General features: G+C 39.0%; 1 protein-coding gene across 4 annotated transcripts in view; it reads left to right on the top strand.

Moving 5' to 3' along the window:
• ETFA (electron transfer flavoprotein subunit alpha) overlaps positions 1-26,103 on the top strand; it is a 45,670-nt gene extending 19,567 nt beyond the window's left edge. For all 4 annotated transcript variants that reach the window (XR_013347249.1, XM_077827614.1, XM_077827615.1 and 1 more), the window contains 3 exons: positions 15,593-15,658; positions 20,170-20,254; positions 25,843-26,103. Coding sequence is in view for 3 of the 4 variants with exons in the window: in XM_077827614.1 (XP_077683740.1) it covers positions 15,593-15,658; positions 20,170-20,254; positions 25,843-25,877 (186 nt within the window). In the remaining variant the exon portion in view is untranslated. The remainder of the gene's footprint in view (positions 1-15,592; positions 15,659-20,169; positions 20,255-25,842) is intronic.
• Positions 26,104-27,509: the final 1,406 nt, after the last annotated feature.

Consider the following 27,509-nt stretch of genomic DNA (forward strand, 5'->3'; position numbering starts at 1 on the left):
CTTTTGGAACGTAGTTCTGATAGCACGGATTCCTCTCCCCATACAGCGATCAGATTCAGTACCTCCCCTTCGGTCCATGCTGGAGCTCTTTTTCGATTCTGGGACTGCATGGTCACCTGTGCTGATGAGCTCGCCTGACCAAACAAGAAATGAAATTCAAAAGTTCCCGGGGCTTTTCTTGTACACCTGGCCAGTGCATCCGAGTTCAGAGTGCTGTCCAGAGTGGTCACAATGGTGCACTGTGGGATAGCTCCCGGAGGCCAATAACTTTGAATTGCGTCCACACTAACCCTAATCAAAATGGCAATGTCGATTTTCCCTCGTTGGGGAGGAATACAGAAATCAGTTTTAAGAGCCCTTTATGTCGAAAAAAATGACTTCACTGTGTGGATGGGTGCAGGGTTAAATCGATTTAATGCTGCTAAATCCGACATAAACTTGTAACTTAGACCAGGCCTTAGATGTGAAGGTCTAAAAATGCATGTACTTGACCTCTTATGAATCTTTCCTACTGAAAGTTAACTAGTTTAAGCTTGTAGTCACTTCAGTTCTTTAGCTAGAGATTGTGTCTTTGTAGCTGAAGAGGAGGTTCACCTAGAAAAGTAATATAATTGGATTCTCTGAAATAGAATAAAGGAGTACTGGATACAGAACAGTCATCGGAAAGGGGTGACGGCAACCTTTGCTATGAAGACAGTTTAGCAGGAGCCTATAGTACATTATATTCTGAAAGTTTTTACTTGAATGCAGTCACAAAGTATCCTTGTATATTAACTAATCACATTACTCGACTTCTTGGTTTTCCACTCAGATTAGATAGAATTGAATTCTGACTTAAATCATGCATAGCTGTATTTGTTGTAAAAAGCAGGAAATGACTCTGCTACAAGAAACTGCTGTAGTGTGAGATGTCTGTGGTTTTCTGTGCTTTTTAGTTTCTAATGGGGAAAGTGTTTCAATGTGTGCTTTAGCTATTCTATTTATAGCTGCTTGCATAGCCCTAGTGCGGGACTGGGATGGATCTGGAATTGGGTTTGTTGTTTAAGGACTAAGAAGGTGGAGACTAATTCTGAGAGCTTAGAGGCAGGGGAAGAAGTGTGTGAGTCTCGCTTCTTATTGCCTGCTAATGTGGGGGAGGTGCTTTCATCCTGTTAATTGGTGAAGCAGGGAATGCTCTGAGATACTTTTTTCTCTCCTTATTTTTTTTTCCTGTGGATGTAATGAGAGGGGAGAAATTTTGGTCCTTGACCCTTAATTTTTCCTTGACTGACTGACTGACCTACAGATTTCAGAACCCAGCTTAGCTAGGCATCACGGGACACACTGTGAATCCCCACAGCCTTATCAGGTTATTTTTTGCACAGTTAAGAGCTTTTCTGAAATGCTAATATGCTAATACATGACCATATGGCCAATTGTATTGTTTTTTAAACACACATTCTTCTTGGAATGTTCCTAGAAAACCTTTCACTTTTCTTCAGTGACTGGAGAAATTAGTTGAATAAGAAACTCAAATACAAATTTCAGAATAGCAGCCGTGTTAGTCCGTATTCGCAAAAAGAAAAGGAGGACTTGTGGCACCTTAGAGACTAACAAATTTATTTGAGCATAAGCTTTCGTGAGCTACAGCTCACTTCATCAACCTGTCATTATGGAAGGCACCGAAGTTAGCCGTATGGAGTGGAAATCTATCAACTTCATGAGGCATCCGATGAAGTGAGCTGTAGCTCACGAAAGCTTATGCTCAGATAAATTTGTTAGTCTCTAAGGTGCCACAAGTACTCCTTTTTCTTTTTTCAAATACAAATGTTCCATTATAGACATGAGACTTAGCTCTGTGCAGTATATTTCATGGTACACTTTAACTTTCACAATAGCTTTGTGTTTGTAAAATCATGTACTTTCATTCTTGAGTTTCGTGCATTTTCTGGTTGACTGGAGCTTTGGTGATGGTGCTCTTGTATAGTTTTGAGTTGTTGTCCCAGATTTTTTAAGACATTGGGGTTTATTACTTTAGTTTAATGTAGACTTTGTTATTGTTGATTCCAAATGTCTGTTACACTAGCAGTATTTTCTTGAAACTCTTGATATCGAAATAAAAACTCCCCTACTGGGCATTTAAGTTTATGGATAAGGAGGCAAGTTGTGTTAAGATTATCTGTGAACTCAGAGTTTCATGGTCTCTGTGTATATAATGTCTTCTGCAGTTTCCACAGTATGCATCCGATGAAGTGAGCTGTAGCTCACGAAAGCTTATGCTCAAATAAATTGGTTAGTCTCTAAGGTGCCACAAGTACTCCTTTTCTTTTTGCGAATACAGACTAACACGGCTGTTACTCTGAAACCTCTCAGAGAATATTGTTAGGCATAAGCAGTAGCATGTGTCTGCTGAATCTTAAGCTAAAATTCTTCTCACTAATTGAAAAATCCTATATATCTAATTTAGTTTAATATTAGTGACATGAAACCTTATTTTGTGTTCTTTGCTTTAAGAATATGTTGTTTACAAAAAGACGCTCATCTTCTATTACATTGACCATGTAAAAATTCTGCTAATGGATGGAATTTGTTCCTTGTTATAAGTACCATGTGCTGTCCCTGTTTTACTAGGTTTTTTTTTTTTTTCTTTTTTTAACTCTCTTTAGGACACACAAGTTAAGTGGTTTTGGATACTCAATTTGTTAAAGGTCTTTTTGTGAATGTCTGAATATTTATTAGACTTTTTTAGATTATTGTAAATATTCATTACACTAATATAGTTGGGAAAATTTACTGCATTCCCAACCAGGTGAACTTATTCTTGCAGAACTGATAAGGGAATTTGGTTCTGAAGCAGAGACTTCAATTTACGTAATTAAAATATACCCCCCTGCATAGATGTTCACAAAAAAATAGTGTGTAGGTAAATAAAATACTGTTTTTATCAACTGTTTAGATACATGAAAACAAGTACTTATGTCCCATTTATGGTAGTATCCCACTTAGAAAAGAACACCTTGGTGTTTCATTGAGATTTGAGCTATTAGCATTAGCAGAGTTGCTGTCCTATAATGATGTGTAGACATGTTCTTGAACTGACAAATGGCAGGATTTTCTATCAAGAACAGAATTTTCAGTCTAGCATTTAATTATTAAAGCTATTGAATTTTGAAGCTGTTAAACTTGTAAGCTCCTACATAGACGGCATAGGAGGGCCAGCAAATTGTTGTAAACCTTTTATAATGTCCTGCAAAACCTTGAAGTTGGGGTGGCTGGATGAGGGTTAGAGAAGCTATAGGAGAGGCAGGTGATGTGGCCTTCCAGCCTTAAAGATCTGCAGGAAAGAGATCAGCAGGTCCCGCAGAGGTTTGGTGCCTCTCTGCTACTCCTCTTCACAATGGCTACATAGCTTCTACAAAAGCTGTGCTGCCATTGGCTAGGCCTTCCATTTCTCTGGGCAAATGTGAGGGGATACAAGTCCAAAGACATACTCTAATGCTGCTTTAGGTATTCAAAGGAGAATATGGTATCCCTTAGTTTCTCCCCCTCTTGCTTCTGACTTTGTCCCCTGAAACTCTATGGGAGCCTGCTTCCTCTGTAGATGCTGAAACTGTTCTTCTAGCAAATCCTGGGAGAGATGATTCTAAGGAGAGCAGCATGTCCTCTGCTTGAAGGAGTCCTCTCTAGTTTTAAATGGCAAGTGGAGTGGTCCTTGGGAAAACCATGAAAGCTGCCCCTTCAGAATCTAAAATGATCTCACTACTAAGAAGAAGCTATCCGTTTGCCCTTTCATCCCATTATCTCCTCTTGGGACTACCCTAAAACTCCTCTCTCTTTGATATTGACACTTTTCATATACTTGTAGATAATTGTTCTGTACTTATTAGCTGTCATGTATCCAAACTATTCAGTGGGATTTTTTTCCAGTCTTTTCTTGCAAGTTCTCCCATCCCCTTAATCATTTTTGTTGCTCTAATAACAATAATTAATAATAATAAAAAACAACCCTACCAAAACAATTTTCCAGTGCACATATTTCCCCCCTCTGCAGGGGAGGATTGGAACAAATGTGACTCATGCATAGTCACATTGCTTAATGCACTACTGGAAGATGCTCAGATACTGCGGTGATGAACATGATATAAAAACCTAAATAAAATCGAGTAGAACTCCAGTTTCAGCTCCCAGCTTATCCACATCTTTTGCGTAGAAATTGATGCAGTACACTACGTGCAGTCTCTTCAGTGTTGAGTAGAGAACTACCTCTTTATAAAAAACAAACAGGTTGGATTTTCTTTTTTCAGCCACCATATGCTATATAGGCTGCTCTTTGATTTTGTTATACGCCAAGGCAGCTGGGTCTCTTTCCATTATTGCGTGAAATATCTCCTCCTAACAATCTTTGGAGTGAGATTATTTTTACTTAACTATGATAGGTTGCATTTTCCTGTGTTGAAACTCACTTTATTTCATGATCCTTTTTCTAACCTCCTTAGACACATTTTATATTATTTCACAGCTGGGTTAGGGAGAGTGTGGCTAACTGGGGTCCCAAAATCTCTGTGTTGGGAATGTGGGTCCTCAGGTACCCCAGTGACCTATCCCACTCCACTTTTGGAACGTATGGAGCAGATAGCCTCATCTCCAGAGGTACAGCCTATAATAAGGCTCCAGGTGCGCCAGGGAGATAACAGTGAGGAACATCAGGGGAGAGGTGGAGTGGGTAGCCAGGATTCTCTGACCCTAGGACTTCAGGTGCTACTATAATTATGAGCCAAATCAGCTGGAAGGAAGAATTTAATCTGAAAAATATGAATGATTGGGAATTGTTTAAGAATACTTTACTAGATACGTCAAAAGCCACAGCTGAGGAAGAAGGCTATATTGGTTAAAAAACTGACCTGGTTTAGGGGGGAAGTAAAGGCAGATGTATATAAAAAAGGAAGAAAGGGGAAGTTGATAGTAATGAATATAAATCAGAAGCTAGGGATTGTAGAAAATTGATAAGAGAAGCAAAGGAACACAAGGAGAGATCTGTGGCCAGCAGAGATAAGGATAATAAGCTTTTAAAAGTGTATTAGAATTCTTTTTGTTCCTAACAGTGTTATTGGTCTGTTACTAGATGGAAATGTTAAATTATCAATAATGCAGAAAAGCCAGAAGTGTTCAATGAATATTTCTGTTTTGTATTTGTGAGGAAAAAGAGATGATGTAACACACACTTTTAATTCCTCTAGTATCTTGGGAGGAGGTTAAACAGCACCTACTGAAGTTAGACATTTTAAAGTCAGCTGGTTCAGATAACTTGTTTCCAGGAGTTTTCTTGGTACTGCACAACATTTTGATTAACAAACTAGAACTATATAAAATTAACATAGGCATATATTAAATGGATTAAAAGCTGGCTAACTGATAGGTCTCAAAATGCAATTATAAACAGAGAATCATCATAGATCTGGTGTGTTTCCAGTGGTGTCCCACAAGGATTGGTTCTTGGCCCTTTGCTATTTAACGTTTTTATCAATGATTCTGGAACAAAACCTAAAATCGTCACTGATAAAGGTTTCAGATAATGCAAAAACTGGAGGAGTAGTAGATAATGAAGAGGGTTAGGCCACTGATGGAGTGCAATCTGGATTGCTTTGTAAGCTTGGCGGAAGCAGACAATATGAATTTTAATATGGCTAAATGTATGCATCTAGGCAAAAAGATTGTAGCCCATACTTACAGGATTGTGGACTCTATACTGGGAAGCAGTAACTCTTTAAAAAAAAAAAAAGGGGGGGGGTGTCTTGGTAGATCAGCTGACTGAGATCCCAACGTGATGCTATGGCCAAAAGGATAAACTAATGTGATCCTTGGATGCATAAATAACGGGAATCTCCAGACAAGTAGATTATTTTACCTCTGTATTTAGCACTGGTTTACCACTGCTGGAATACTCTGTCCAGTTCTGGTATTCACAAGAAGTATGCTGGTATATTGGAGAGGGTTCAAAGAAGAGCCATGAGAATGATTAAAGGATTAGAAAACATGTCATGTGGTGATAGCCTGAAGGAGCTCAATAAAGAGAAGATTAATGGGTGACTTGATTACAGTTGATAAGTACCTACATTGGTAACAGATATTTAATAATTGGGCCTTCAGTATAGCAGAGAAAGATGTAACATGATCCAATGGCTGGTTGTGGAAGCTGGACCAATTTAGACTGGAAATAATGTAGACATTTCTAACAGTGATAGTAATTAATCACTAGAACAATTTACCCAGGGTCATAGTGGCTTCTCCATCACTGACAATTTTACAAAAACATTCAATTTTGATTCAAAAAGATATGATCTGTGAATTATTTGGAGGCAGTTCTGCAGCCTTTTTTATGCAGAAGGTCAGACTAGGTGATTACAGTGGTCTCTTTTGGTCTTGGAATCTATGAATAATTTTATTGTCGTTGGTGGTTGCAACTAATATTTCAGTAGAAAAATAATGACAAGATTAAGTGGGAGAGAGAAAGCAGGAAGTTCAGAAAGTTACTTAGGGATAATAGTTGAAACCCATTAGATGAGAGTTTGCAATGTGATAGCATAAACAGCTTTTGTTGCTGAGGATTGTGTATGTTGAGACACGTCACAGAGCAGAGGTAGTAATCCTTTATGGCTCTGGTGTGACCACTTCTAGAGTACTGCACTCAGGTCTGAGCACAGTGGGTAAAATCCTGGCCCTGTTGAATTTGATGCCAAAGCTTCCATTGATTTGGACAGAGCCAGGATTTTACCCCATATTTCCAAAAATACATTATCATCAGGTTGGAGGAACTTCACAAAATATTTATCTAGCTTGTGGGAAAAAGTGAATGAGCTAAATAGGTATAGTTTAATACAGCGGTTCTCAACTGGGGGTACACGGCCCCCTGGGGAGCCATGAGCAGGTTTCAGGGAGTCCACCAAAATAAACCAGTGAGCAGGCACAGCATCAGACTCACTGGGGTACAAGGCAGAAAGCCGAAGCCTGAGCCCTGCTGTGTGGGTCTGAAGCCGAAGCCTGAGCCCTGCTGTGTGGGTCTGAAGCCAAAAACTGGGCAACTTAGCTTCACGGGCCTCTCTGGTGCCCTGGGCAGTGTTCCCTCTATTTTTTGCCACCCATGTGCAGAATGAATTTTGTTATGTGCACCAATATGGAGGTGATGTGTGATACATCATCTTCATATTGGTGCACATAACAAAATTCATGGGGGTGGGCTGGGGCAGAGGGGTTTGGAGTGTGGGAAGGGTCTCAGGGCTGGGATGCAGGGGTATGAGGGCTTTGGGGTGGAGCTGGGGATGAGCGGTTTGGGGTGCAGGAGGATGCTTCGGGCCTACAGCGGGGAGAGAGGACTCCTCCCAGCTCTCTCTCCTACAGCAGCATCTGCACTGGAGGGGAGGAGTGCCTTTCCCTGCCGCAGCAGCTCTGGGTCTGGGTCTGCAGGATAGGCGCCCCTCCCCTGGCTGCAACAGATCTGGGCTGCGGCTGGGGGCCGGGGCGGATTCCCTGAGTGCCTGTGTGGTGCTAAATAGGCTGCTGTGCGGCCGCATAGCTTACAGGGAATTTAGGCTCCAGGCAATTGCCCTGCTTGCTACCTCCTAACACTGGCATGGGCTTTTAATCTACTGGATATGCAGAAAAACAGTTGTGGCATAGGTGGGCTGTGGAGATTTTTATAGTATGTTGAGGGGGGACTCGGAAAGAAAAAGGTTGAGAATCCCTGGTTTAATAGATGTGACTAAGGGTGGGATCTAAGTCTAAAATATTTGAAGGGCACAAACACCAAGTATGGAGAAGAATAACTTGGCACTTGTGTACATTTCAGAATTAACTTGGATTAAGGTAGGGTATGAGTTTAAAGTACAATAAATATTATGCAGATATTCTCATTCCATGTGTAGACAAACCCTTAAGTGTGGTACATCCCATATAAGTAGGAATAACAGAATGAATTTGAGAAAGTGAAAACGGAGCCTGAATAGTAGGGAAACATTTCCTGGTGCTGAGATACATTAGTTAGTGGAATAGTCTCCCCAGGGGAGTGGTGGAAGCTCCATCACTTTGGGCATTTAAAGGAAGGCTGGACAAAAAAATGAAAATCTACTTTTCTGTGCAGCACTGCACTAGCCAATCTCTCCTTCATGCGATGCATCACACTTTTCTGACTGTTTTGTACAGTCCATCTGAGGTAATATCATATACTTCAAAGCTGCTTTATTGCATTCTTTTAATCTGCTAATTCCATTATTAAACCAGGGGAAAAACAGGAATCGAATATTTTGTGTAGTCTGATTTATTCTTTATATTAATGGCTCATGGTTCTGTTACTCAAGTGCTTTCAAATTCTTTTCTCAATATTTATTCCATTATTTTCCTTGGGATTATTTACTTGTCCCATCTGGTGAACTTGTTAGACTTGTTCTCTTTTTTTTGTGGGGGAGGTTGGTACCACGTCATCTTTATTCCAGTATTCATGTTCTTTCTCAGATATCTGACTCCCTTTCAAAGTAATTGCTAACAGTAAGTGAACTAGTTAATTCCCTTAGGTCCCTAGGCTGCATGTCATCTGGACCTCCTTATTTGTATGTACTCACTTTTTTATAGTATTCCCCCTACTTGCTTATCAACAGCTATATGGACAAAATTTTCATTACTTCCTGATTGTCCATAGGTACAAGAGCATATTGAGATAGCTAAAGTTTCAGTAATCGAGCACATGGTGAATTACTTGTGTTCTCACACCTATAGTTAGCTTCTTTGTGGGAGTGTGTTATTTGTGCATTACATTTGGGTATTTTATTAACAGACCAGCAGTCGCACTTGTTATTGTATAAATGGTTGAGTTGAGGTCATTGGGTAGTTAGCAGATAGGAATAGCTTTGGGAAAAATGGCCATGCTTAGGAAATTTGTTTTTTGGACCGTCTCCTCTGAAAATTCACTAGTGTTGAAAAGTAGCTCTGTAGCAGCGAACTTTAAAGAGATGTTTGTATGCAGCTGGGACTGAATTTACAGACTACCTTTCTCTGACTTGCTAAAAAGCTAAAGATTGACAATCCTTTCATCCTGCATTATCCAGCATTGCTTTTAACTCCAAGAGAACTGTGTTCACAAATTGATGCTCTGTTCCTTTGGGGTTGGTGCAGAAACATTAAATTGTACTAAAATATTCATATGTGAGTGCATTTAGCTGAAAGCAATTGATGTGCAGTTCCCAAGAGAGCAGAAAGAAATGCTGTATGGCCCTGTACTCCAGCAGACACCTTAAGCATGCTTCTTAAGAGTAATTACATGCCCTGGCTGATCAAAGTCTATAAAGGTTCTTTAAGTGAAAAAGATTAGGACTGGATGGAACTGCAATACTTTGTGTACTGTTTAATAACCCTCTGCTACTTGAATGCAAGATATTCAACAACCTCACTATTTAGTACATTTTTTTGGAACAGTTGTCTGATACACAGTGTAATATATAACTAGTGTCAAGCCATAAAACATTTTATTGGGTTAATAGCTCGTAATTGGAAGGGATCCTTCGTGTGAAGTAACTCTCATAACTAAGATTTCTTTCTAATTTCATTGTCCTTTCACGCTTTCAAAGAAAATAAAATCTCTGGGCTATCTGTAGAAAGAGTACATGTGCCAAAGGGGTTCATTAAATGAGCTGTTTAAAAGCATGCCACTGCAATGATGACAAATTGATGTACACTGAAGATTTTAAATGTAATTCAAAAGTTGGGATGAAAATCAGTAGGCACTGATAGCACATTTGCAAAGCAACTACCTCATCTTGTGTTACACCTGTGCAAGATACAAAACAGTACCTTAAGAGAATTCCCACTCATACTATAAATGAGAATAAAAATTGTTCTTGTGGCTTTCTTAAGCAAATGTAACTGCCCTAAGGCAGCCTTGGGCATTTTAAAATTATCTTACAAGTAAATATCAAGTAACGTTACAAGACATGGCACATTTAGGAAATCATCATTTCATAAATTTGCAGATCTGTGTACACATGAAAAACATTCTGCATTGACCTATTGTTATGCTGTATAGTGACTTGTAGGTGACACTCCATAAAACGTAGTGTAACTGGGTATATGGATTTCAGATGCAATCCTACAAAATTCTGTATAAGAAATCCCATTGATCTTACTGGGATTACTTGAGTAAGGGTTTGCAGGATTGGGGACTTTTAATTTGACTCTGAACTGGTAGGTCATGGAGAGATTGGAGTAAAAATTGTTCTCAGCCTAGAATTCTGGCTGCTTGAAACTTGAAGTCAAAATCCAGATTGTACATAGAACAAAATCAGGACTTTGTGGTGATTCTCTTTCTTTAGAGTTGTTCTGACTCAAATCTGCTGCTACAGCCCTAAGAGTTGCCAGGGATGAATGCTTGAGTTGGGCCTCTGCCTGCCCCCTTACTCCGGCTTCTGCAATTACTGTGTGGTTGTCTGGGCAGGTTACAAACTCCCCAGCCACACACACAGTCATCTCTGGCTGCTGCTGCAGGCCTCTTGAGGAGTCAGGGCACAAGGGGTGTGTGTGCGCTGCTGGCCCTTGCCTTGCCTTCACACATTTCCATCACTGCCCTGATGGAACTGCCACCAATTCCCCAAATAGCACCTCTTTAATTTAAATATGACTGTTGTTTGTTAGTATTGTCTTGCTCGTGCTTCTTTATCTTTCCACTTTTTGCCCTCGTATGGTGTTCAGTGTCCCTTCATCTTCCATGCTTCTTGGTTCCTCGATTCCATACCATCTCCTCATCAGCTTTCCTCTTTCCCCTTTCCTTAAACTTGTGCTGTTCATATTTACCAAACCCTTCTAACGTATATGTTCCTTGGTAATATTGAAGGACATTCAAATTATTCAAAACCATCAACCTGAGCATATAGTTTTATAGCCATGTTGTCATATTAATATCATTCTCCCTTTCCTCCCCATATTACTTGCATTCACTTGCTGCATCTTTTTTCAGATTGGAATGAGAGCTCTTCAGGGCAAGGACCATGGATCAGAATCTGGCCCCACGACTGCCCTTTTGTTGCCACCCCAGTGATGTAAAGAGGCTGACGTGCCCTCTTGGTGAAATTTCTCCCATGCAGGAGCAGCATAGGGCCGACATATGTCACAGAAAGTTAGAACAGCCCCAGAGGGGGCTCTAACTTTCTCCAGGGACTCCAAATCTGTAGGACACACAGATGGTATAAACCTGTTTTTGTCAACCATCCACCTGGACTGTGCCTCCTGAGAGCATCAGTACAGAATCTGGCTTCATGTTCTCTTGTGTTTTTATGCAGCACCTAGTGCAAGGGGGCCACAGACTTGACTAGAGACTTGAGGCATTATTACAGCACAAATAATTCCAAAGACTTCACCTTACAGCTGAGGTAGAAGCTCATGGTTTCAGTAAAGGCATAGAAGTGGAAGATTTTATATTTTTAAAAGAACTAAATAAAAACGGGGGAAATATGGCTTGCCTAATCTTCCTTATCTTGGTATCTAGGGGATCTGAGAGCCTTGTGAGCAACCAGTTCCTTCCTTGGTGATCCCTACATCAGCACCTAGCAGCTTGGAAATTTTATTGGTCTAATCAGCTTGGTACATTTTAATTAAACTGTAACCTATATAAACTGAGTCTCCTTCTTAATACTTGGAATTTTTTTTTTCAATAGGGAACTACTAATAGGAAACATGCTGTTCTGCATAGTGTCTTTATAATTACACATTTAAGTAAAAGTTGCTTACTTGAAGTGATCTACCAACAAACTAAAACCATTCAAAATGGGTTGGATATCATACTTGGGAAGCTGAAGGCAGGCAAACTAAAAGGCTAATGATGTGCATAGGTCTTAAAAGACTTAACTGTATGTTTAAGACAAAGAAATCTGGTAGTGTATAAGTGACCTTTTAATAAAAACATCTTTGTCTTTCCTAGATATGTTAATAGAAAATAGACATGAGTGTCTGGCTTTCGATAAATTGGACTCCTTCCAAAGACTGGTCTTTAAAGTTTAGCAAACTGACAAGAGGAACCTGGTAGTCTAGAAGACCAGCGCTTAATGAATCTCTCTCAAAATCATATTACAGTAACTTTTTAAGAGCGTTGTAGAAAAAACAATACAATGTGAGATTAATCTCTCATGTAGCCTCTACTTTCTCCTTTGGGATAATTACAATATTACAGTCTAACCGTGGTTCCTTCTGTGTACATATTATATTACACTTGTTAGACATAGCAGCTGCAGTTAAAATGGGGTGGCTCCAAGCAGGAATCTACTAAGTAAAGGGGAGTGGGGGGGAAGCTCAATGAATTTTGTACTCTCCAACTATTGGATATCTTTGAAAAATGCTCAGAATTGAGATGCATTTCATAGCCTTATTCATATTTTTCCTGATTTTTATTGACTTCTTACATTCAAAGGAAATATCCTATCATCACTCTGCACTTCTTCCATATAATTATCACTGAGAGAGTTTTCTGCGTAAACTGGGAAAGTTTCATGAATCCATAGGAATAAAGTAAAATTTTAAAAGTATCATTTTTGAAAGAAGAGTTTGGCAGAAATAAGTAAATTTTCTCCTAATTTATGCATCCAGCCATCTTAATTGAAGCACGCCCCCCCCCCCCCCCTTTGTTTCCCCGGAGGAATGGGGCAGGAATTTGGCTTATGTGGTAGCATTGTTCATTACTGTCTGATATTTGTGTGCTGGGATCCAACAGAATAAAATGTGCCATTGAGATAGGTGTTCTCGATCCTTGGAAAGCAGAAGCCCCATGCAGGAGTTGCTAAAATAAATCAGGGTGTGGAAACTCTGGATTCTAAACTTGATCTGTGCATGTAACTTTAGAGGGAAGAATTGAACAGCAGTGGGTAGCAGTTAAACTGAGGTGAAAAAAAAGGGAAACAGCCATATCCAAGGCTTTCTAGTTGAAACATGCTGAGAGCCAATAAGGCTACACTTTAGTCCCTTTCCTTGATCTAGATTCTGGCACACAATTTGTAGCTTTTGGGCCACTAAGCCTGCAGAAGGAAAAACAGATTTCAGCTCACTTTAAAGCTAAATGGGAAAGTGCTTCAGTTACTTGGGAGAAGGGGAAGGGTACAATAAAGACTAGGGAAAGTTGGGGCATTGTTTTCTGCCTCTTGTAAAATGGAAGAAATCAAGATTAGAGGCTTCAGGCTGATTTTTCTCCAAATTAAGCCTGGAATGTGGGATGGGTATGTGTGGGGTTGGGGAGGGGGGGCGTCAAAAATGGGACTTCAGTTTTGTGTCTAGCAAAGTTTGTGATTGAAGCACTGTAACAAGATTTAAAGTGTGGGCTTGGAGAAGGCCTCTGGTTAAGGACAAGGACTGCTACATTATCACTTTTGAATATTTGTTGTACTCTGTTGGGGACTTTATCCTTGTGCTCTGTTCTGCATTCTACTGTCTTTATATATGGTGACTTTTGGTGGATTGCTCATATTTCAAGTAAGATAAAGGGCTAAATTGACAAAGGCTGGCATTGTGTGGTTCTTTGGGGTGTGCTAAAGCATGTGGGAAAAGGACATACAAACCACCACTTGGGGGTTTTTTTTGGGTCCCTGATGAATTTGCTGACTCACAAATGCTAACTTGAACTAGAACACTTTTTGATTTTAAAAAAAAATGTGAAATCTTTCTTACCTCGATCATAATGTACACTATGCTCTTTCTGCATTGCAATATAGGTGTTATAAACTAACTGGGTTTTGTAACTAAGATTGTTTTAATTTTTGTTTTCAAAATGGAGGACATTGAATGGCAAGTGGGTGAATGAGAGGCATTGAGAAATGATGACTTAACTTAGACCTTCCTTCTGGCTAGTAGCTTCTTGTCTTGGTCTTTATGAATGAGATGGTGAAAAGTACTCTTTGGTTCTCTTTTGTGAATTTCTGAAGGTAGCCAAACAATATAGTGTTGACTGAAATTTGGGCTGTTGGCCAAAAAGTATTGTTCCATGAATTCAAAATGTGCCTGGCTTTGGGTAGATTGTAGTCAGGATGACTTTCAAACCAAGGGGAAACAGTTTTCTTCTATAAATTAAGACTGCCAATATTAATAAGCCTTTCTGAAGAATTTAGATTTATTTGCTTATAAATTCTTACCCATTTCAAATGTAAAGTATGTAAAAGTTTCCACATTGACAACCCTGGTGACTTAAGCCCTATTTATGTCTCCAAGACAGATAGCAGCAGGGTGGATTGATTTAAATCACCAGTTTTAGTCATGATTTAAATAATTGATTTTAATCATGTTTTGCATTTGTACTTTATTTTTCTAAAGAAAGGTTGGTTCTTGTTAGTAACATAAAAATGTGTTGATTTGCAACCCAAATGTACACTAAATTTGACGCTGCTTCTTGCTAACCAGGTGGGTTCACTTGATCTATGCACATTTCTTTAAACCGTTGTGTAACTTAACTTGTTTGTTCAGATTTTTAATTTTTACATTTTTGTTAGAATATGGTGAGTGTTACATTTTGTATTTACTAGATAGTTAATTTCTCTTGAGATTTGTGTCAAGCTGCATTAGGATGAAAATTCAAGTAAATATGCACAAAAACAGTTTGTTTTATTTAATTTAAAAAAAATCTTGTGTGTGCTGATACATAGAAAAAGATTTTCAAAATAGTTTTAAATGCAAAACATAACTGATTTGTTAAACAGTTGATCTAAATTATCTGTAGTTAGCAAATAGAACTGATTTGTTTCTGGTCATTGTGTCCTTCAGTTTTAGAACTAGTAGATCTCACCCTCTCATACCTCGTTTTTATTCATGGCCTGGAAGAGATAAACAAGCTTTCCTGCTTTTTCCACTCCCACTTGGTTTCTTAACTTTGAATGAACTAGTTATTGAATTGAACTAGCTGAGTAAACTGAAAAGAAAAAAATATTTGTTCCTTGCACCTACAGAAGAGGTTACTGTGGTCAAAAGCTGGTTTAGCATGTCAGCAAACTCTGGTTCCAGGTACATAGCCAGTGACTAGGTCAGTGGGTGACTTTCTTTGAAACTGGGTAGCAAACATATACTGCTTAATATTATTCTTTTTGTGTGTGCTTAATTTAAATGATTATAGTAAATTTAGGCCTTAACAAAGGTGGTCGGTTTCAAATTGAATTTTAAAAATGTTTTTTAGAAATAAGCCTGTATTTAATTAATAAAACTGATAGGAAAAAATTAAATTAAATTAAAAATCTTTCCGAGAATCTGAAAGACCTTCCAACCATGACAGTCCCATCCTTCAACTAAGGAGTAATGTGTATTATGATGCATTTACAACAGTACAAACCTCACATAGACAGGGCATCACTGTGGTTGTGCATGTGCCAGATACTTTTTTTGTCTTTATTTCCCACCCTAAAACTGGCCAAGAGGACAAGAGAACCAAATCTTGTTCCCTGGGATATCTGCCTATAGTGCTCCCATAGGACAATGTGCTGTTCTGGATTTCCATAATCTAGACAAGAAATTACTTGTATATTAAAACACTCTACGGTACTGATTTTTGTTATAGTTTCAGTGAGATGTTACACACTTTCACTTACGCTAATAATTATTTTTCTTCTAGGAACTTTATATTGCTGTTGGAATATCTGGAGCAATCCAGCATTTAGCAGGGATGAAAGACAGCAAGGTACAGTCCTGCATGTAGTAGAAAAGACTGAAAGAAGGAAAAAATATTTTTTTTTACAAAATACATATAGCAGTAGAACTTCTTCCAACATTTGTTGCAAGTGAACATAGCAAGACAATTGGTTTGTTCTGCTGCATTAAAAGTGTCAACTCTTAAAGCTCTATATTATGTTAAATACTGTGGAAAAAGTTTCAATAGCAAGCTAACTTTAAAAGAAATCTGTTGCAAAAATAGTTTATTAGAAAAGACTAATTGATTTAATGTATTGTTTAAACAAAAATTCCATTCTTGAATACTATACTATAGTCCCACTCACACATTTCAGAACCTGACGTATTAATTCATGCATAACAATGTGCAATTTGAATTATGAACTTACTATTCCATAAAGTAAAAGATGACTGACATTCCTGCATTTATCTATTCAAATGGAAACATTTTATAAAATGGTAATAAAACTTTAAAAGGTTTAACTCATTAGTAGCTGAAATGTACGGGCTAAATTTGGAAATTGGACTGTGGACTGGACAATGACTATTTCCTAATAGGCAGAATTATGTGCAGTAATAATGCCAAAAATAGATTTCTTTTTTTTTGTTACAAGTAATTTTTACAAGAGGCCATTTTTTGTACCTCTTTAGGAGACTCTGTTAAAGTAGATTTATCAAACAGGCTTAAATGTGTTTCTGCTGTGGCATCCTGCTGAAGCATGAACAGCTCATAAAGCAGCTGTGAGGGTCTCCCATTGTTTTATAGGTGGAGCACAGGTTTCTGTTTTCACCTTTTGATAAATGGATCTTCATCTTCTGAAATTTCAGGAGAAAAGTTCTTAAAATTCTTTTCTGTCCACACTAACAAATTTAGCTTGGTTAAGTATCCAATGATATTTTTAGCATGAGCCAAACTACATAGTAGGATGATCTGAACTTATTTTAGCACCTAGTTTCTTCTGAATACTGCAGGTTGGTGCGTGCATTTTAAAGTGAAATGTCAAACTTTTATTGGAGGGCATAGGAATGAGTGGAACACCAGCTGCCAGATTTAGGTTAGAGGAAATTCCATCTAAGATGCAGTGTAATACATTTTGTATAGCCTTCTTCATACAAGCTTTGTCCTGCTTTAGAGGTAATACAGTTGGAAAAATAACCTGAGTGAGAAATTAAAGGATATGTTGTGGGCAATGGGGGAAAAACTTTCAGGGAAAATTGTGAGGTGGAAAGATGCAACTAATAGGATCTGCAGTGGAAGAGGCAGATTTTATGCCATTATGCCACAATTAGTGAAATTATGTAACATTAGCCTCTTCTCTGCTAGATTAAACAGAGAGAGGTGGGGAAGGTGATAAAGGAAGAGAGTTTGAAATGAATATTTGCAGTCCTGCTAATATCATAAGATCCCCTGCTCTCTTCAATACTGTGTCCTAAATTTTGAAAATCCTCTTTTTTTGTTTGGTCCCAATTACATATAAAAGATTAGGTGACTTTGAATCATATACTACTTGGTTTAATTTTTCCCTTTATAATATTTATTTTATATTTAAACAAACTTGTGTATCTTGAGACTTATTTTTACTTTTATTTGAACTGTGACCTACTTCTGTTTTTAGTAGAAGCAGTTAGGTACTGTATTTACTGAAAAGATCCAATTTATATTACTGTTTTAAAAAACTGTAACCATGGCAACAGTCTCTTGTGTGATTTCCTCCTGCCCCCCATACTGTGAATTATCTGGCATTGTGAACTTGCACACTTAAGAATATGTTTTCAGAAGTAGTCAGAGAAGCTTTCTGTGAGTGAAATGTATAATTTATTTGTACTTTTATAACAAGGTAGAAAAATCAGTTTTCCAGAAGGGATGGATTATGTTAGTTGTTTCATCTGTTATGGATTCACAATTCCTTTCCTTTCTAGGAGGTTTTTTAATTTTTTTATATCTTACCTAGTTTACATGCCAGTCAGATTAGCATAATTTTTAAATGTACTGAATCCAGTCATTTTACAGAACAGTGATTAAAATAAAAATATTTCAAAGCTACTGAAGCATTGTTAAAGATTAGGTCTTAGTTGTTTTCATACACTATTTATCATTTAAAGGTGTTAGTGAAGAGACGTACCTCTTAAAAAAAACCTTAAATGGTATAGTATTTGTTTTGTTGTTTCTCTGAAGTTACCATCTGATGATTTCCTTCAATATTTCATGGGAAGGATGATGAAGTTGTAAAATGATGGAAATATGACCAGTTTTCATAAGACTGTCATTTCTTATCTGCTTTTGATTTTGCACCCTTAAAACACATGGATTTGAATTATCACACAGGGTAGGAGATGGGTTGTTGTTAGTCTTGTAGCCAAAGTACACAGTTTTAAGTTGTATTGAATGCAGATGTTAAAAACACTTGTTTATGAAGCGCAGGGGAGAGAGAAAAGAGATGCTGACTGCCTGATCCTTCAGTATTGAAATTTTCTCAACACTAAAGACTGTGAAATGTAATGTATGACCTAGAAAACCAGCTCTGATTAAGAAATACCAGGTGACCGAAGTTCCTTGAATTAGTGGATATGTTATAGGAGAAACTGAGATGTGGTGTTTTTAAACAAATCTAACAATGGTGAGGGTACATCTCCCTCTTCAACAAGCCAATGGTGAATATTTTTCTGAATATCTATTAGATAATACCTCCACAAGGTTCTTCTAGAGCAGTGCTCTCTAGCCTTTTCAGCCTGAGGGCCAAACACCTTGTTTCAAAATGACAATACTTGGGGGCAGATTTCTGGGCTTGTGCCCTTTATCATGCTTAGGTAGTGTAGAAGGAACAGAAAGCACCCTGAAGAGCCCTATCAGGGGAGTCCTCACCAGGTGTAACACCAGTGCAGCCAGCTCCTATGCATCCCTGCAAGCAGTCCTTGTTGGAGTGGCCACAGCACCTTGCAATGAGGCTATCCCCAGCTGGGCATATGGTTCCTAAGGGAACATTGCCAGGTGGTGGAAATTAGAGTAGCCCCCATTCTCCCCTAACTAGTGCCAAGGCTGGGGCATAAAATTGAGGAGCCATAACTGCTTTTCTTCCCATCCTGGGCTGCCCTGGGTGGCTATATTGGGGAGGAAGGTCATTCTTTGCTAGTTGTCTGTAGGCTCCAAGTGAAATCAGTCCAACTACTGTTCTGTGGGCTTCCATAGCCCAGCAAGGAAACCGCAATGGAGCAGTATTCACCTCTCCCCTTGCAATGCTGCAGGCAACCAAGAGGGCAGCTGGAGCTTGGCATCAACATCAGCTGCTCCTAAGGCTGCAAGCTGATTCAGACATGTCTGTTTAAAAATCACAGGGCATGTCTCACAGAACACATTTAAAGAAATTGATATTTGATCTTGCACTAACACCTCAAATGCCACAGGTTGGACACCGCTTTAGAACATACAACTTCTAGGTGGAGACACACATTTTGAATGTCAGTCTAGTTATAGAAAACCATTTCTGTGGTTTAGAAATATAGGCTTTTCTAACCTTATTTCATTTAATTATTACGATCAAGCTTTTTCAGCAAAATTAATGATTTGGTAGAGTACTTGTAGTGGATGGAGAAAAACAGACATTTGAATGAAAGGTCTCTTTGAATCGCAGATAAACATACGAAGAATATGTTGGCTTAGAATACCTGTGGGTTCTCACAGCTTTGAATTGATAGGTGGTAGCCATAACCAGTATAGGGTTTATTTGTGAGCTGTATAGCTTTGAGTTTACAGAGCTCTCCCATATATTAATATCCTGTAACAGGCTATTTATCTAGGCACCTGCAGTCTTTGGGCTGGAAACCTATCATGAAGCTATTTTGAAGTGATTTGGTCTAGAAGTACAGACTCTGTCCTCTAGGAGAGGGAGTTTTCTGTGTTTAGCATTGGGATTTTAATAGTATATTATTTTCCACTGTGTAGTGAACTAAATGATATTGGCCCACATTAAAAAAAAAAATTAACATTTAAGTCTCCAGTGTGTAGCTTTATACTCCTTTTTCAAAATGTCTTTCCCTGTTTTTATTTGTTAAACATCACGGTCCTTTTATAGTGGATGTCCTTTTTTTATTATAGCATTTTAAGGAAGAATCTTCCCCCTCCTTCCTACATCAAATGACCGCCCTGTTAATGGAGCATGGAATAGTCAGACCATAAGTGTTTCCATTATTTATTGTAGACATTTTAATTCGCTTATTGAGATTTCCTTCCAGTCTTGCTTCCCATTTCTGCTTTGAAAACATTTGTCAAATGCCGTTGATCAAATGAGCATAGAATAGTCAGAGCTTAGAAAACTTTTCTGTTATTGTAGATATTTAGTTCTTTTATTGAGATTTCCTTTATAGTCTTATTTTCAAGGCAGAAATCGGAAGTATTTGTCAAATGCACTTGACCGTATCTGCTGGGTCTCGTATTCCGGTGTGAACGTAAGACGCTTTTTATACGGGGGGAAAAAAATGTAATCTACAGCTGTATATTTTAAATGTTTTTGTTTCTACTTTCAGACCATAGTTGCTATTAATAAGGATCCAGAAGCGCCGATTTTCCAGGTTGCGGACTACGGATTGGTAGCAGATTTATTTAAGGCAAGTCTAACCTTGAGGGGGGTGGGAAAGGGAAATCTTAATTTTTTAGAGCTGCCCTCTGCATACTGTAGATCAGTTCTGCATACTTTTTTTTCCTTTTTACTTGCTCCTTCATGACATTTTGAAGTAAGAGTAAAGATGTATTTAAGGAGATACTAGGAATAAGGAAGTATGGTGATTTAAGCTGACGTAAGTGTGTGGATAGGAGTAAAAAATGTTGAATGAATAAAGAACTCATGGGATCAACCCTTCTAATGTCTTTAAAAGTGTCCGCCACTGCATGTGGTTGCTTGTAGATGAGAACCACTCCACATAATTGTTGGAAAGTTTTTCCTTTCATTTCCATGTAGACTAATTATAATTTAAACAATTTTTAAATTTCTGTGTCTGTGCATTTCTGCATTTTATCACCTGCTCCTCCTGTTTATCAGAAGTTTAAATTCCTATTTAAAAAAACCCACACACCTAGGTGGGAGCTGTGTGTAATGAAGTCTGAGCTCGGAAGACAGCTCAAAATAATCTATATTAAATCAGACTCATTCTGGAAAAGACCGTTAGAATATGGGAGGAGGCTCAGATGCTTTGGATTATTTACTCAAACTGATGTTTAAAACATGACACTTTGTAGCCAGTAGTCCATAACTCTGTCCTGGCATCGCTGTTTTCTTAAATAGTAAAACTGTAGAAGATTAAGTTGTAAAACTAGCTACTACAGATGCTGAACAATTGCCCTTTTAAAGATCTTTTATCTTGTAATATTATGTCCATTATTCCTGCCACTCCTCACAAATCAGGCTTTTTTCATGCTCCTTACACCAGTCAGCATCTAGGTAGCACCTTTTAGGGACAGACAGTATTTATTCCTATATTTTGGACTGAGTGCCCTCAGTCAGGCACTTTCCTTCATCTCCTGCTTCTCACCAGAGGTCATAAACTTGTTTTCAAGAACACATCACGGTGACTTTCCTAAAAGTATCATACATAAAGCAGTGGACATGTTATTCCTTGACTTTAGCAAAGCTTTTGATACAGTCTCCCATAGTATTCTTGCCAGCAAGTTAAAGAAGTATGGGCTGGATGAATGGACTATAAGGTGGATAGAAAGCTGTCTAGATCATTGGGCTCAACGGGTAGTGATCAATGGCTCCATGTCTAGTTGGCAGCTGGTATCAAGCAGAGTGCCCCAAGGGTTGGTCCTGGGGCCAGTTTTGTTCAATATCTTCATTAATGATCTGGAGGATGGCGTGGACTGCACCCTCAGCAAGTTTGCAGATGACACTAAACTGGGAGGAGAGGTAGATACGCTGGAGGGTAGGGATAGGATACAGAGGGACCTAGACAAATTAGAGGATTGGGCCAAAAGAAATCTGATGAGGTTCAACAAGGACAAGTGCAGAGTCCTGCACTTAGGACGGAAGAATCCCATGCACCGCTACAGACTAGGGACCGAATGGCTAGGCAGCAGTTCTGCAGAAAAGGACCTAGGGGTTACAGTGGACGAGAAGCTGGATATAAGTCAACAGTGTGCCCTTGTTGTCAAGAAGGCTAACGGCATTTTGGGCTGTATAAGTAGGAGCATTGCCAGCAGATCGAGGGACGTGATCGTTCTCCTCTATTCGACATTGGTGAGGCCTCATCTGGAGTCCTGTGTCCAGTTTTGGGCCCCACACTATAAGAAGGATGTGGAAAAATTGGAAAGCATCCAGTGGAGGGCAACAAAAATGATTAGTGGACTGGAACACATGACTTACGAGGAGAGGCTGAGGGAACTGGGATTATTTAGTCTGCAGAAGAGAAGAATGAGGGGGGATTTGATAGCTGCTTTCAACTACCTGAAAGGGGGTTCCAAAGAGGATGGATCTAGACTGTTCTCAGTGGTAGCAGATGACAGAACAAGGAGTAATGGTCTCAAGTTGCAGTGGGGGAGGTTTAGGTTGGCTATTAGGAAAAACTTTTTCACTCGGAGGGTGGTGAAACACTGGAATGCGTTACCTAGGGAGGTGGTGGAATCTCCTTCCTTAGAAGCTTTTAAGGTCAGGCTTGACAAAGCCCTGGCTGGGATGATTTAGTTGGGGATTGGTCCTGCTTTGAGCAGGGGTTGGACTAGATGACCTCCTGAGGTCCCTTCCAACCCTGATATTGTATGTTTCTATAAAGCAAAGTTTACTGGAAAACCACGAGAATAAAAGTTTGCTATAGGACATTTTTCTAAGCCTACATCCTGGCTTGTCTGTGCAGTCCAAAACCTCATTGAAGTTTAAAAAAAATCCTGCTTACCGTGTGCATGTTCTTTCCCTACTTTCAGCATCCCCATGTTGGGTGAGAGAATGTCCCATCACCCCTGTTTGGAAGCTAGTTATACTCTTAATTTGCAGTGCAGGTGTGAACAGACTTAATTGTTGTATGAGCTTGGAATTCAGCTTGGTGTTTGTTTAGGGATAACATTTACTCAGGTTTAGCAGCTTTGAAACTGAAATACACATTTCACTCTGACACAGTCGTCATAATTTGTATCATTTTTAATGATCACAGATCTGGAGGCTCTCTCATTTTTCCAATTGCTTCTCATGCACTTCAAAATGCACTTTCAATATTGCTGACAGTGCAGGTTCTAACTCTTGTATGATTAACACTGAGGTTTTTTTGTATGCGTATAGGTATCTCCCTGTAGGATGCGGTGGTTTTTGCCTTGCATATTCCTACAGGCAACTTCATCTCGGTCCTCAAATTTAGGATTATATTTTATTAACTCAAATATGAGTTCCTTTAGCAGCTACCATTGCACAAATTGTGCGGCTTATGAGTAGTAGCCTTTGGAGCAGTGGTGGGCGACCTGTAGGCTGCAAGCAGTTCATCAAGGTAATCTGATTGCGGGCTGTGAGACACTTTTGCTGACATTGACCATCTGTAGGCATGGCCCCTCTGCAGCTCCCAGTGGCCCCGGTTCCCTGCACAGTCAACTTCAGCAAAATGTCTTGTGGCCTGCAGTCAGAGTACCCTGATGGGCCACAGGTTACCCATCACTGCTTTGTAGGATCCAGTACCTGTTTTACCCCTCCGAACTTCTCACTGGCCCTCATTCAGTAAGGTATTTTATGCAGAGGCTTAAATCCCATTGATAGGCTTAATCATATGCTGAATTCTCATTCATAAGTGCTTTGCATTGAATTGGGGCAACTATCCCTCTGCATTTCACAGCAAACCTGGCTTCCTTGATGAGCCAGGTTTGTGTTGTGTGAAAGCAAGGTTTTAAGAAGTCCTGTTTCTTGTCTACTGTTGATTTGCTTTCCAGACTTCTCCTAATTCTGGGAAAGTTATGATGTAAAGATATCAAAACAATCCCCATAATAAGAAGCTCTGTGGGGGAAGGGGGGAGATCTGTGCCTCTGCAAATATCTATTTGCATTTTATCTATATTGTACTAAAAGTGCATCCATCCTGTGCACTAGGTTCTGAAGAGTAACTGTACTTAGGCAAAAAGAAAAGGAGGACTTGTGGCATCTTAGAGACTAACAAATTTATTTGAGCATAAGCTTTCACGAGCTACAGCTCACTTCATCAGATGCATGTACTTAGGCAAGGATCTCCCATTCACTGAGTAATATGTGGAATCTTAGCCTTTCTGCAAAGGAGTCTATTTAAAGTCTTGAGGAAAGCTTTCCCTCTTTCATTCTCCTGTGTTGTGTATTGAAGGAATTTAATTTCAGGTACCATTATGTATCATTCCCATGTCACAGCAGATCTAAATAGTCAAGTTTGACTTTCTTGATTGTTATCCCAAATACTTCACTTTCAGAAACTTTAATAATTTGGTTTCCTTTTTTGAACTTATTATAGAAAAGACCAAATACTGAATGTTTCTTTTGTTAGTTGAAGTATGAATGAACATGGAGTTAACATTGAATTTAGATATGAGTGAAGGTTCTAGTTTTGTACAGTGAAATAGATAAAGCATGTCAGTTTCTTAGCATTAAATAGGCTTATCACCTGAACTCCTACCGTCATCCCAAAAACCTGTTTACCATATGTAGAAAAAATTGAACGTTTACTAGAACTCTTCACAGTGCTGCTACAGGTTACACTGCGGGCTCTATTAGCATGTAATCTGTATGACTGGCATGAGCTCATAGTATATCCACTGAGGAAAGTAGGCAGAAACACTGCCAGCACTTAATGCCATTCCTGAACTAATGCCTGCTGGCTCGGCAGTAAACATGGGCCTTTTAATAAGCTGGAGACAAAGTGACATTCGGAAGAAACAACATGTAGACAATTTCCTTAATAAATTTTGTACGAACACATTATTTCCACCTAATGGAAATGTAGCTCTCTTAAATAATTGAGAGGCTATATTCATCAGTGGTGAGTTCAGCTGGGATCTTTGTGAGCTGGGGCAACCTGCAGCCCCTTAAAAGAAAAGGTAATTGATATTTTACACAAGTGACTAGGATAGGTTTTCAGGTGTATTCTATAGATTAATCTACCAACTCTTTACATGCATAACTGCTCTTCCTAGTGCTAGTCAGAATTACAGTGCAGCATGGCTGTGTTAAGTGGCAGAACCAGAGCAAGTGCCAAGGCTTTGGCACTGACTCACTTTAAAAGGATTGTTTAATGCTAGTTAAATCAGCTTTTCAATTTCCTTTTTTATTACTTAGTAACTAATTTTTTGAAGCTTGACTAGTAGATGCATTTTACCTTAAACTATTTTTTTGGCCATGGTGATTGTTTACTGCCTATCACTTTCTCATCTCTTCAGAATTAAATTTTGCTGAAAATTAGAGGAACTAAACCAGTTTTCCAAGTAAATCATAGAAATGTACTGTAATGTCCTAAAGTGATTTTGATATTCCTCCCTGGGCTGGAACTAGAAATTTTGGGAACTGGATCTTTAACTATTATTGTAAGGATCTTCAAATACTGAAGGCTCTGTATGGTTCTAATTCCACTGACTTCACTGGGGGAAAAAATGGTGGCTGTGACCTACTACTTATGTATCTAATGAAGCTTTACAGCAATGATAAAGATGCTTCTCCTAATATCAACACTACTGCATCTTAGTTCTTCTGTTGAAAAAATCACTCCATTTAAATATTGAACAGGTGAACTGTAGAACTGTTCAGTACGCAGACATTACAGAATACCTCCAAGTGGTTATTGTATTGATTGAGATTAGAATCTGACCTTCAGTTGGGTTGAGGCCCATGGCTGAGTTCAGTGTGAAAACTTTTTTTTTATATAAAGACAAGCGAAATCTAAACAAGAGTTCATTAGGCTGTAATTCAAGAAGTGAGGGCTTGGCATATAAAATCATTTCTTGGTATTGTCTGTGTCATATGAACTTTAAACATAGGATTTCAGAACCTCTTTCTTCCCAGTCCTAGCAAACCTTTTCATAGAATATTAGGGTTGGAAGAGACCTCATGAGGTCATCTAGTCCAATCCCCTGCTCAAAGCAGGACCAACACCAATTAAATCATCCCAGCCAGGGTTTTGTCAAGCCGGGCCTCAAAAGCCTCTAAGGATGGAGATTTTACCACCTTCCTTTGAAATTTGTACATACTTACTGTATCTGTTTAAATTTGCAGGTAGTTCCTGAGCTGACTGAAGCATTAAAGAAAAAGTGAAAGCACTCTTCAAATTTGAAGGGAAAGAAAAAAAAATCTGTGTGCAATGCCCTTGAGTTGCTGGTTTCGGGCAGATTTTGAAACAATGAAAAACTGTACAAATTGTCTAAATTCTAATCCTGAATATCTTGTGTACTACACTCTTTACCTTTTCAGCTAATGTTGGATTGCAAACAATTTTGATTTTTTTTCCAATTCTGTAATAAAACATACACTATAAAATCTAGCAGCTGGCAGTATGTCTGCTTTTTTAACTCAGAACTGGATTTGTGGTGGGGACAAAGATTATCCCTCTTTTCCAGAAACTTGCATTTGAGCTATATATTAGCTCAACACAGCCTCATGTCTCTTTTTGGCAAGATCACTAATAACAAGATTATTTGAACAAGAACGTTTAGCCTTTCAAACTCTTTATTCCAGATCCTCCAAATGTAGAGTGAAGAACTTCCTTCTGCTATATCTAGCCTTCACACTCAATGCTGCAGGATCTAAAACCAGAATTTCAGCTTTAACCCTTCATGATTTTGGCTTAAGTTTTTAGCAGCAGTTTCCTTCTGCCTTGTAATTTATTTTATACTGACATGTGAGTACATAATTACTACTTTGAGTCTCTATATTATGTTTTTAAATAAAACCCAGTGCTTTTCTATTGAGTGAAGTTTTGATCCAAGAGCTTTTACCAGTCATGTCAATTCATAGACTATCAGGGTTGGAAGGGACCTCAGGAGGTCATCTAGTCCAACCCCCTGCTCAAAGCAGGACCAATCCCCAATTAAATCATCCCAGCCAGGGCTTTGTCAAGCCTGACCTTAAAAACTTCTAAGGAAGGAGATTCTACCACCTCCCTAGGTAACGCATTCCAGTGTTTCACCACCCTCCTAGTGAAAAAGTTTTTCCTAATAGCCAACCTAAACCTCCCCCACTGCAACTTGAGACCATTACTCCTTGTCCTGTCATCTGCTACCACTGAGAATAGTCTGGAACCACCTCTCAGGTAGTTGAAAGCAGCTATCAAATCCCCCCTCATTCTTCTCTTCTGCAGACTAAACAATCCCAGTTCCCTCAGCCTCTCCTCATAAGTCATGTGTTCCAGACCCCTAATCATTTTTGTTGCCCTTCGCTGGACTCTCTCCAATTTATCCACATCCTTCTTGTAGTGTGGGGCCCAAAACTGGACACAGTACTGCAGATGAGGCCTCACCAACGTCAAATAGAGGGGGATGATCATGTCCCTCGATCTGCTTGCTATGCCCCTACTTATACATCCCAAAATGCCATTGGCCTTCTTGGCAACAAGGGCACACTGCTGACTCATATCCAGCTTCTCGTCCACTGTCACCCCTAGGTCCTTTTCCACAGAACTGCTGCCTAGCCATTCGGTCCCTAGTCTGTAGCTGTGCATTGGGTTCTTCCGTCCTAATTATCATGACATCCCCACAGTATTTATTATGCAAAGCAAAACTCCTTGAAAGAGTTTTATGTTCTTTCTGGAACAACTATTTTGCTTTAAAAAGAAAACGTCTGCAGCTGCTGGACTACACTGTGGGCTTAAATTACTAACTTTTTAAGAACTGCCATCGGAAGGATGGGCTTGAAAGCCTTCAGAAATCAAAATTATTTTAGTCACTGTGT

Source organism: Eretmochelys imbricata, chromosome 10, assembly GCF_965152235.1.
Source record: "Eretmochelys imbricata isolate rEreImb1 chromosome 10, rEreImb1.hap1, whole genome shotgun sequence".
Lineage (NCBI taxonomy): Eukaryota > Metazoa > Chordata > Testudines > Cheloniidae > Eretmochelys > Eretmochelys imbricata.